A 12,631-nucleotide genomic window follows, 5' to 3' on the forward strand; every position below is an offset into this window, starting at 1 on the left:
TTGAACAGTCCACAAGTCGTCAAATAAAGAGCGAGCATCCTTAATAAAACATGCCTCACACGGCTCCGGGGGGTGAATAAAGGCCTCCTGTAGTGAATCCATGTGTTTTTGTAAGATAAATATCCATATTTCAAACGTAATAAACACTTTTCTCTCACTTCAGGTATCTGTCACATGCGGAAGCCGTTCCGGTGGATGATGTAGTACGTTGGCGTTGCGTGATTAGTGACGAATGCGGAGAGAGAACAAAACAAAACGCTGGTCATGAATTAGAAGTACAAACCGAGGATTTGCAAAGAAAAATGTCAGAGGATTTCGATATAAGCCAAGAGGAGACTGGTTTTCCTTTGCTAAAGTAAGGAAACTTTGCTTCCTTTGCTCCTATAAATAAACTCGCGAGACTAGCATTTCTCAGAGGCGCGCGCGCTGCGCATACATCCTGCGTCATCCACCGGAACGGCTTCCGCATATGACAGATACCGGAAGTGAGAGAAAAGTGTTTATTACGTTTGAAATATGGATATTTATCTTACAAAAACACATGGATTCACTACAGGAGGCCTTTATTTACCCCCCGGAGCCGTGTGAGGCACGTTTTATTAAGGATGCGCATGCTTTATTTGACGACTTGTGAACTGTTCAACTTCAACACCCGCTGACTGCAATGATACAGCTTGGAAGAGCCAGGACAATTTTTAATATTACTCCGACTGGATTCGTCTGAAAGAAGAAAGTCATATACACCTAGGATGCTTCGAGGGTGAGTAAAACACAGGAAAATTTCATTTTGGGGTGAACTAACCCTTTAAGTTCTGTAGATTTCTGAGACATGATTAGATGTTGTCTATTAATAAATAATCACAAACAATGGTGTACGTGAGCCTAAGACCAGACCAAGTGTTTTCCTCAGGGGCTTGGCCAGAAGTTTCTGTTGCTCTGTCTCACAGGGTTTTCGACACGCTGCCCCAGGTGGAAGTGATGCATTCTGGGCTCTATCTGAGTTCTCTCTCTCTCCTGCGGGACTGGGGTTCAGTGGAGTGGCAGAGCAGTTGGTGTTCTAGGCACGCACGGATCAAGTGGCTATGAAATATTAACATATATATTTTTATTTCCCTTTATCAGCCATAAGAAATGAGTGGAGCTGTTACATTGCATTACTCCAGAGGACAAGGGGAGATAAACTCTTTGGCATTTGGGTTATTGATGAGGAAAGCTGCATTTCTAAAATTAAAGCACTCTGTAGGTTTGTGCACGTGTGTTTGAAATGAATAATTCAACAGACCTGCATGACTTTTTTCACGTTAAAGGGTTCATATCATAGATTCCTTTTATCATTTTTCCCCTGATGTCCACTTAAAATGTTAGTAAAGCTTTGAAATGGCTAGGGACCTTGTTAAAAATGAATTTCAACCCTTCATTAATAATGCCAGCATCCTTCTGAAGGATCTGCAGAGATGTAGGTGCTACACACTGAAGAACATCACAACATTTTAAAAACACTTGCTAATTGTGTTGTTGTAATAATAGCTTCTTTTATGTTTCTTCCTCATTTTTCTGGTCACTGATTAGGCATTACTGACATTCAAATGTGATTGGATATGTTAATGTTTTTTTTGCATGTCTGATGTCAGAAGTACAAAGATTTCAGAATGAGCCATTTTTGCAGTGTAAATGATATCAATAAATATTATGTGTATTTATTTATTTTTTACTTTGTGTTAGTGGATCAAGCTCAATAGATATACAGTATTTGCTATAAATATTCTAAATTAAGAAATAAATATAAATCATTTTAATTAAAATTTAATTTGAATAATTTATTTAAAATGGAAAAATCAGGTTATTTTGTTGATTGGTTGGTTGGATAGATTGATAGATATACTATAAATTTTCTAAATTAAAAAAATAAATATAAATAATTTTAATGATGATTTAATTGTAATAATAATTTATTTAAAATTAAAAATAAAATCAAGTTATATTGTTGGTTGGATGGATGGATGGGTGAATGGATGGATATATATACTATAAATATTCTAAATTAATAAATATACATAATTTTAATGATAATTTAATTTTACCCATGTTTTCATAGTGGATCAAACTTGTTTATTAAAATGAATGAATGAATGAATGAATGAATGAATGAATAAATAAGGGGTATTTGATTTCTCTAGCTATGACCCTTTAAAGTCAATATGAGACAATAATGATGAGACATTTTCGAGTGATTAGGTAAAAAATAATGTAGGATGTGGCTTGATTTTACAGTATCTATTGAGAATTGATTGTCATTTGATTTATTAATATATGTTTTCCAGCTCACATTGCAACAAAAGAAAAGCAGAAAAGTCATTTCAGCAGTCATAAAAGTTATATTTTATGCCAACATTTTTTTTTCTTTACAATAATATGCATTGTTGAATGATGCATAATAAAAAATGTTTAGAATTTATTAAGACAGTAAATTGGATGAATTTGGATCCATTTCACGTTGTTGTCTGGAGTCAAGGGCTGTCAGTAAAGCGAGTGCTGGATGGGTTATTATTATGCCAGAAGATTTGAATGTCCCTTGGCCTTCCTGTCACGCTGGGTGACATACCGCGGTCTCTCCACCCTCCAGCGTCCGAGCCAGCGCTCTTCTGAAGCAGACGTTAGCGACTCTTGCCTGTGTCTTTCAGTGTGATTGCATCAGCTTCCACACCTGCTTCTGGGTCTCCTTCTTATTGGGCAGCAGTTATGACACCACCTTTTAGTGCTTATTTAATGTTTGGTTTATTTGTGTGGATTGCTGGTTCTCTCTGATTCTCTGAGGTTACTTTCTGCATCCTCTCTCTCTCTCTCTCTCTCTCTCTTACACATAGTGATGTTTACACATGAAGTTTCATCTTCTGCCATGAAGAGCAGTTTGATAGCGTGTCTGCGTTATCTGTTTATGAGGTCCTGTGGGGGATAAAGGCAGAAGAGAATTTGATTTGGCTCTATTGGAGAAGCAGAGAGAGAGAGAGTTTCACTGCAACTGTCTTGTGTTGCCACTAATGTTTAATGATGTCATAGTCACCAGCAATGAATCCATAATGTTTTTTAAGGGGAAAAAAGGTTAGAAAATAAACACTGTAATGGCAAGCAACAGCGGTTAGATTTGTTTCTAGGCCTTTGAAATGAAAGACTCCGATTTAATTTCCACTTAACAATTGCACAACAGTACAAACAATAATACTTACAGTATAATACTCATAAAAATAATATATTTTTAAGTATTATTTTAAGTGTTTTTATTTAGTGCATGTATAGAAAACAGTGTTCTTGACTAGAAATTGATTAATATTATGTTTTTTTTTTTTATGAAATAGTCCTAATTATTTGTGTGGACTACTTTTAGTGCTTCACTTATGCATGCTTTTCAAGCTGACAATTCATCGCTGTTTTAATACTATATTTTAGAATGCAGAACCATTATTAACGGACCTGAATGTCATGAAAATCATTTGGACATACAAAAAAAAATCTGCTGAAACCTTTAATTTTCCGTTTTATAGAAAAATAGATTTTGCCTGCTGGTCTTAACCAAGAATTACTTAAAATCAGTGGTCAGGGGGAAGGAGGATGTTGTCAAAACAAGTTTTCAGAACAACAGCATATTAGTCTGTCTAGACTGATGTGGTAAACCTGGATTGCTCCCAGTATAATCAACAAAACTGCAAAGCTGTCTATACTAGATATGCCTGATCAGCAAAATGCAATGCAACATGCCTTAATTTGAGGGTCACCCCAGTCCTGTTTTTGTCACAATTTTGTCACATTGCACTGACTTTCCACTTTCCAGCCAAATTATTTTAAATTTCCTTCTGAAATTTAAATCAATTCACTACCCTATTTATTTCAGTGTTTTTATGAGGAACTATTGATGTCATCAACATCAGGCAATGGGTGCTCATTTTCATATTTCAGATAAATCCACTCTGTTTTAGATTGCCTCTTGTTTAGCCACTCATATTGGATTTGTTTATTTACTGCTTCAATAAATGCATTAAAACAGAAATGGTTTATAATAACATGCTTAGACTTGACCTGCTTTCGTTTAGATCATAAAATAGATTTGCCAAAATGTTTTTAAAACTGCATTAAAATGAAAACCGTTAATAACACCATGCAAAAGAAACTTCAGCGCATTTCAGTGATTTGTGGAATTCGGCTGTGTTCTAGAACTCACTTTAAGGCCAGATCTGTCCAACTGCCACACACCCATGGGCTGCCCGACCCTGCCAGGCTCTCCGGGGATGAAAATCTACATCGACCCTTTCACCTACGAAGATCCTAATGAAGCCGTCAGAGAATTTGCCAAGGAAATAGACGTCTCCACTGTCAAGATTGAAGAAGTTATTGGGGCAGGTGTGTTGCTTGTTTATTGCTGATTTTTCTCCATGCACTTGTTAATGCATGAATGACGGGCTTAAAGCTTTATGGGCAAAAGCTTGAAAATAAACAGCAGTTTAATAAAACTGACCGTAAAAAAACACAACCATTACACAGCCATCTCTCTGAGACAGTTTTGAAGCACATCTACCTCTCATTTACTCTCAAACTCAAGTAGGACTCACGACACCGCATCCTGAGGGTCTGTGCCCTTCTCCTCGTCTTCTTGGCGAGTCGTGGTGGAGACGCGGTATGACTCACAGTCTGCTCTGCTTCAGACAGCTCAAGTTAATCCACTGATGCACCTCATATGGATTTCACACAGATCATAACAAATACTCTCAACCTTTTAGCACTAAAACTCAAGTCAAAGTTGACACAGTTTCTCTTTATTCTATCCTTTACTATTTTTGCTCATTTTATCTTGAGCTTTATTGATTTTAGAAGACTTTTGGGGCCACACAGATATAATCAAGCTTGGTGTTGCTTCTAGTGAAGTTGGGTCACCCCAGTCCTGTTTTTGTCACAATTTTGTCACATTGCACTGACTTTCCACTTTCCAGCCAAATTATTTTAAATTTCCTTCTGAAATTTAAATCAATTCACTACCCTATTTATTTCAGTGTTTTTATGAGGAACTATTGATGTCATCAACATCAGGCAATGGGTGCTCATTTTCATATTTCAGATAAATCCACTCTGTTTTAGATTGCCTCTTGTTTAGCCACTCATATTGGATTTGTTTATTTACTGCTTCAATAAATGCATTAAAACAGAAATGGTTTATAATAACATGCTTAGACTTGACCTGCTTTCGTTTAGATCATAAAATAGATTTGCCAAAATGTTTTTAAAACTGCATTAAAATGAAAACCGTTAATAACACCATGCAAAAGAAACTTCAGCGCATTTCAGTGATTTGTGGAATTCGGCTGTGTTCTAGAACTCACTTTAAGGCCAGATCTGTCCAACTGCCACACACCCATGGGCTGCCCGACCCTGCCAGGCTCTCCGGGGATGAAAATCTACATCGACCCTTTCACCTACGAAGATCCTAATGAAGCCGTCAGAGAATTTGCCAAGGAAATAGACGTCTCCACTGTCAAGATTGAAGAAGTTATTGGGGCAGGTGTGTTGCTTGTTTATTGCTGATTTTTCTCCATGCACTTGTTAATGCATGAATGACGGGCTTAAAGCTTTATGGGCAAAAGCTTGAAAATAAACAGCAGTTTAATAAAACTGACCGTAAAAAAACACAACCATTACACAGCCATCTCTCTGAGACAGTTTTGAAGCACATCTACCTCTCATTTACTCTCAAACTCAAGTAGGACTCACGACACCGCATCCTGAGGGTCTGTGCCCTTCTCCTCGTCTTCTTGGCGAGTCGTGGTGGAGACGCGGTATGACTCACAGTCTGCTCTGCTTCAGACAGCTCAAGTTAATCCACTGATGCACCTCATATGGATTTCACACAGATCATAACAAATACTCTCAACCTTTTAGCACTAAAACTCAAGTCAAAGTTGACACAGTTTCTCTTTATTCTATCCTTTACTATTTTTGCTCATTTTATCTTGAGCTTTATTGATTTTAGAAGACTTTTGGGGCCACACAGATATAATCAAGCTTGGTGTTGCTTCTAGTGAAGTTATAGTAGGGAGAGTCTCCGTTAGGCAGCCTGGGGTTTGATGACATACTGAAGGTCAGAATGACCTCAGTGACTCGTTCCTGAATTATATACTCTTTACTTGATCTGCAGATTTGTGTAAACAGCCTAGATCCTTAACTGTTAAGCTACCACATCTGAACTGTTTAGTAAGTATGTTTTTTTTTTTTGTTGTTTTTTTTTGTACTCTAGGGTTAACAGTAGTCCAGACCCAAGATAACACCACTGGTTGAACTGTGCTTAGGAAGCTGCCATTGTGTTTGCCAGAAAACTTTGGGGAAATCAGCCTACAAATGACTTAGTCTAAACACTGAATAAATTGGAAAAGATACACACATGAGCTCTACTATGCAAATTTTAAGCTTTGATACTCATAATCAAACTCTGGGACTTTTAGGGCTTTTGTAGTTGCTGTTTGCTTTAGAAGTTGTAATATCAGATTACACTTGGATTGGCCAATAATTATTTTGTTTTGTTTTGCAAATTAGAAACCATTTTTATCCAAACCATCTGAGTATGCTTACACTAGTTCACACTACTTCAGAAAACACTGAATCACTGAAAATCATTGTTTGCAATTGATATGGTCTGCTTCAAAGCTGAGGAAAAATGCAAGTTCTGTCATGCAACTTCTTAAAATTTGACTTCCATTCATTGGCTTTTGGGAATCCAATTCGCTTCTATTTCTTGATTCACTGTTCACTGATGGGTTTAATGGCCTTTCACTCATTCCTCCAATTTGTGTGCCCAAGGTGAGTTCGGGGAGGTGTATAAAGGTCGACTGAAACTGCCTGGAAAACGAGAGATCTACGTTGCCATCAAAACACTGAAGGCGGGCTATTCTGAGAAGCAGAGGCGCGACTTCCTGTCTGAGGCATCAATCATGGGGCAGTTTGACCACCCCAACATCATTCGCCTGGAGGGTGTGGTCACCAAGAGCCGACCGGTCATGATCGTCACAGAGTTCATGGAGAATGGGGCACTCGACTCGTTCCTTAGGGTAAGTGCAACATCCAAAACAAGCACCCTCTGTGTCTCTCTCTTGCTGTCTGTTTCATTCTTTCCCTCTGGTGTGGGGAAATACACTGTTTAATCAATGTTCAGCCCATTTTTTTTTTTCAGTCTCATGGATTGGTTCTCTCTAGCTTTGATCTGGTGCCGCAATGAAGGGGCTCTTTGAAGTTGGTTTAGAAATCCACCACATCCGAGTAGCGTTGCCATCGATCCACACCCCCACCCCTGTTTGTTATCGTGCCTTCGGTTCAAAGCTTTCTCTTGTGCAAAATGGCGGCTGTATACAGAAGTTTCGAAGGAACTGTAAGGTCTCCCACTGTGTGCTGTAAACACGGTTTAGACAGCTACTGATGAAGTGTTAAACACAAATGGTGCACGAAAAGGAAAATCAATGTCTCTTTTTATTCACAAGATATTTATTTAATCCGTGCTGCTGTTTGTTTCAAATTATTGAAAGGTCTGCCTCTGTATGAAATGATCATTTTATTAATTAACTTGTTTCTAAAAGATTAAAGCACACTGATGTCTCAGAGCGACTTGCATCTGTTTGATTTCACGCTAATTGCAAAGACAGTCTACTGCAGCTGGAGCAAGGGTACAGTGGAGATCCAGCAGCAGTTTATGAAGGACCTCCAGACTCCGAGCCATTTCACACTAGAGCTTCTAATGTGGATGTGAGTCTGTGGGAAGTCAATTTTTGATTCGTTAGGCTGGTGTGAATGTTGGTGTGAACTCAAGCGTGGTTCCTCGATGTTCATCCAAGAAAACCCCTTAAGAATAGGGGGTATGGATCATGTGGTTCATATGCTTCATACACCCCACAGGAACTTGAATGGCAATCAACTAACTAACTAACTAACTATATACATAAATAAAAATAACAGATAATGCATTCTGGGAAATTAAGTGTTTTTCCACCGAACTCCACGAAAGTCCGACCGATGGCTCATGGACATTCCTCCATACCACATTTCTCTTTTGCCCAGTCTCATACCCGTTCATTTCACCCACACACACATTATCTGTCTTGAGTTTCGTCCTCGTGTCTTCGCTCGGTTGTTTGTTTGTTTATCCGAGAGTAGTCCTCTTTCGGAGTGTAAATGCTGCATCGCCCAAACAGAGCAGACGAAGGGCACCTGCTTATGACTTCACAGTTGGGTCGCGCCGTGCAGTGCAGCCGGAAGCTGGTATAACCATTGTCTTGTCTCTCTCTTTCATTCTATCAATCTATTGTTCTGTCATTTCTGTCTGTTGTTCTTTGTCATTCTGTCTAGCATTCTATCTATCTATCATTCTATCTATTGATCATTTTATCATTCTGTCTATTCTTATCTCTATATATATCGTATCTGTTGTTGTTTTGATACATTCAAATTTGAATTGGAATTTTAAAGGCACTCACAATTCAATTCTGAATGGCGCACAACTATAATCATAACCCTAAAATCTGATTGATTCATAGGAATTTTGTTCCAGAAACAGTGTCATGTATCCTGGATCATGTCCTGCTTTGACAAATCATGTTAAGCTTTTTGAAACAGAGTGAAGTGGAAAAAGATGGTTATATTTTTCATTAACCACATACTGTACAACCAAAAATGTTTATAGCTAAACACCAGGAGCTCCTTTGGTTGAGGTTGAGCATCGACGTATTGGTGCACATCATGTGATATGTGTTGTGTGACAGCAAAACGATGGGCAGTTCACAGTGATCCAGTTGGTGGGGATGTCGAGGGGAATTGCCGCAGGCATGAAGTACCTGTCCGAGATGAATTACGTCCACAGAGACCTGGCTGCCCGCAACATCCTGGTCAACAGCAACCTCGTCTGCAAGGTGTCGGACTTCGGCCTGTCCCGTTATCTGCAGGAAGACACCTCTGACCCCACCTACACCAGCTCACTGGTAAGACTTTGCCCAGGCATGTCAGGCTCACCACTTCATTTTAACAGGAGCCAATAGGTGCCATGTTTAGCAATGTTGCTTGAGATAATTGTAAAGGCAGGTATTGACCGTTTGTAATTGCCCCTCATTTCCTCAAGCTTTGGTTTTATTTTCTCATTCATGTCCGCTGTTCCCCAAAATGTCTCCAGAAAGAAACAGTGCATTGTCTCCCTGACAGGACATGACCATTTCCTGGAAAATCTGCATTTGAATTCTGTATGTGATTGAACACATCCAAGTGACTGGACTTCCAATAGCCTGCCTCCCAAATGGAGTGCTCAGACTTCAGGAATTCTCTATTATGTATCATTATTAATAGGCATCCAGGGTATCATTAGCCCTCCTGTGCTGCGGATCTTTAATATTAATATGAAATACTATTTTCTCCTGCCTCCTTAAAGACTCTCTATTCAGAGCACTGTGATATTTTTGGTGCTGTGGATTCGTCGCGTTTGTAATTATCTGGGCTTATTTGACCCTGTTATGATTTCTGTGTTCAGGCTGGTTTAAGACAGGCGCTGCTACATTGACAGTCACACTTTTAGCAGGGTCAACCATTTCCTCCGCACTGGAGAGAAACAGCCCTGGGTCACATCCTTTATTGAACGTGTTTTAAATTCACTTCAGTCTTCTCATAGAAATGTCCCATGCATTGTAAGCAAACAATTTCATCTTTTACACTCGGGTGGTTCCTCAGCGCTGGTGAGCAGAGATGTGAGGCGGATGATAAGGAGACGAGACGACAGACAGGGAATATTTAGCTAACGTTTTGTCTTTTAAAATGCGTGAAAGCTCATTAAGCCCCAAAGGCAGTCGCTATTCACAAGCAAGATGTCCTGCGGTGCCTGCTGATTGACAGGAATATGCGGCAAAGATGTGAACAGGGGTGTGATACTGATGTGACATCGCTGTCTTCCTCACTGATAGAGGGAGAATTTAATTACCCCCTGGGTTTTTGCCATTTTTGTTCACTTTTTAGCTTTTCATGGCCTGTGTTTACTAGCCCCATCCATCCATCCGTCTGTTTGTCTGTCTGTCTGTCTATAGAAGTATAGAAAAATTGAATGCCAAAATATTTGAGTCACATGTAGTCTGGACACAGTACAGCCAGATTACGATCTGGACTCTGAGGATGAGACATTTGTAAGTACGTCTGCCTATACGCCTGTCACTCTGACATTTTGCTTTTTAAATTTGTTTTTAGTTGATTTATGTACTGTGTCTAACTTGAAGATAACAATCTTGTACTAAAACTCAAACTCTACTCAGTTTCTCACCTGAAACTGGAGGGTTCTTTGGCCTAGAGGAGATGATATAAAGAAGGAAGTGAAATTCAAAGGGAAGAAATAAAGAAATGTCCCTCACTTTCCCAGCATGAACACAGATTTCCCTCTCGCTGTCAGCATGACAAGTGCAGTGGCTGCAAATGGAAAATAAAACAATTTACACTGAGGTGGGATCTGAATGTGTGACACCCCCTCGCCGTGCCACCCTCCTCTGTCACTTTCTGTTTCCCTCTTCCTCTTCCTCTTCCTCTCCCATCCGAGGGTTGTGATTTGGCATGCTGGAGTGTGGAATGTGGAATGTGACATGCTCATTCTCTCTTTCCTCTGTTTTCTCACCATTTCAAATCCTTCAGTGTCTTCAGTTTTCCCTTACTTGTCGTCTCAGCCCCAGTTGTTGAAGTCTGATGTCCTGTAGCGTTTTGTGCAATTGTATATAGCGTGTTTAGCCAGACTTTTACCAGTCGGCATCAAAACTGGTTCACATTATGACTTATTCTGCCCAAGAACTCTGTTAAACTAGTTCACATTGCCCAACTTGGTTTGTTAGGGCAGTGTGAACTAGCCTGAGACGTGAAGAATTCATCTGACCATCATGCAGTCGTCTGGTTTTGTTGGATCAGTGTTGGCAACACAGCTCCTATACTGTTGTTCATGCAGCTCAAGCAGAGCCAAGTTCATGGGTTCAATTCCCAAGGAATGCATGGAGTGATAAGAATGAGCAATTCTAGAAATTATTAAATTATAATGTCAAATTTAATGAACATAAGAAAGACAAACCTGTTAAATTGCTTCTTAGGAAGGACGAATGAGGAGAAATGCATCTGTGCGTGTGTGCGTGTGTGTGTGCGTGTGTGTGTTTGATGTAGTCTGATAAATGTCAGGTGTCACAGGTAGCTAAGCCAGTATAAGCCCATCAGTTATTACATTCCCCGTCTGTATATGTGTGTGTGTGTGTGTGTCAGTACTCTGTGCGGTGCAGCTGAGATGAACACGTTTGCTCTTTTTACGCCTAATCTTTGCTGATCTCACAACAGCTCGCCTTGAGCAATCCTAATAGTCTACAACAGCATTTAGGAGGAAATCTTCAAGGTCAGTATCACAGAGCCAGATTAATTCTGAATGAAGGCTGATGTATACTTTAATTTATGCCAAGCAAGAAGGGTTTTGTCAGAAATATAAAGTAACACTAGATTTCATGTTCTTCTGAAGAAAATGAATGATTTTTGCCCAAAAAAAATAATTAATGGGGGCTTGTATTGTGTCCACTTTAACACTTAGAATGGTAATTGCACAGCTCTCCTCAAGACTTTTTAATTTGGGGGGGGGGGGTCGTTATGTCCATAGTACAAGTGGTGATGTCAGGTTATACATGTTAAGGGGAAGTCGTGGCCTAATGGTTAGAGAGTCGGACTCGTAACCCAACGGTTGCGGGTTCGAGTCTCGTACCGGCAGGGATTGTAGGTGGGGGGAGTGAATGTACAGCGCTCTCTCCCACCTTCAATACCACGACTGAGGTGCCCTTGAGCAAGGCACCGAACCCCCAACTGCTCCCCGGGCACCGCGTCATAAATGGCTGCTCACTGCTCCGGGTGTGTGTTCACGGTGTGTGTGTGTGTTCACTGCTGTGTGTGTGCACTTTGGATGGGTTAAATGCAGAGCACTAATTCCGAGTATGGGTCACCATACTTGGCCACATATCACGTCACATATCACGTCACTTAACCTTAAAAGTATGTTTATATGTTTTATAATGAGTATGAGCACTAATAATAGTGTTGTCTGACTTTTTTAGAATGTAATTTGGACTGCAACATTTATCATGGTTTATTTTAGTGAATTTAAACTGTCAATTCAATCTCAATTTCATGGGTTTATACAACCTTGACTCTTGCCTCTCTTGTAAAATGTGAGCAGATTGGTTAGCAAGTTACTGCGGGTATCAAACAGAGGAGCAGTGTGAGCAACACTTCACCACACCACTGTCCTCAGCTGTCATTATTTAAACAAGCCATCTGACCTTTGACCTGCAGCACCATGTGACAGACTTGAAAACCTCACACAGTGGTATGCGAGCGCTCTTTCATTTAAGCACAAAGAACTCTCAAAGGAAAAGAAAAGGCGTACAAGTCGAGGAAAGGACAGAATACTTAACCTGGTTATGAAAGACAAGGTCATAATCTAATATTAAAAATCCTGGATGGGAAATTGGGAGGAAAGGATGATAAAGGATTAGGTGAGCATGGTTTAATTTGCGCTGTCCCCGTCGGGCGTCTGGGCGGTGGCGGAGCGGTACAGGACCGGGAA

At 39.9% G+C, this 12,631-nt stretch overlaps 1 protein-coding gene across 1 annotated transcript in view; it reads left to right on the top strand.

The window, feature by feature from the left end:
* LOC107671589 (ephrin type-B receptor 1) overlaps positions 1-12,631 on the top strand; it is a 248,840-nt gene that overhangs the window by 226,062 nt on the left and 10,147 nt on the right. Inside the window, exons 10-12 of the mRNA XM_016464503.1 lie at positions 4,207-4,392; positions 6,838-7,085; positions 8,787-9,002. Of these exons, the coding sequence (XP_016319989.1) occupies positions 4,207-4,392; positions 6,838-7,085; positions 8,787-9,002 (650 nt within the window). The remainder of the gene's footprint in view (positions 1-4,206; positions 4,393-6,837; positions 7,086-8,786; positions 9,003-12,631) is intronic.

Source organism: Sinocyclocheilus anshuiensis, unplaced genomic scaffold (genome assembly GCF_001515605.1).
Source record: "Sinocyclocheilus anshuiensis isolate Anshui unplaced genomic scaffold, SAMN03320099.WGS_v1.1 scaffold1149, whole genome shotgun sequence".
NCBI classification, from domain to species: Eukaryota; Metazoa; Chordata; class Actinopteri; order Cypriniformes; family Cyprinidae; genus Sinocyclocheilus; species Sinocyclocheilus anshuiensis.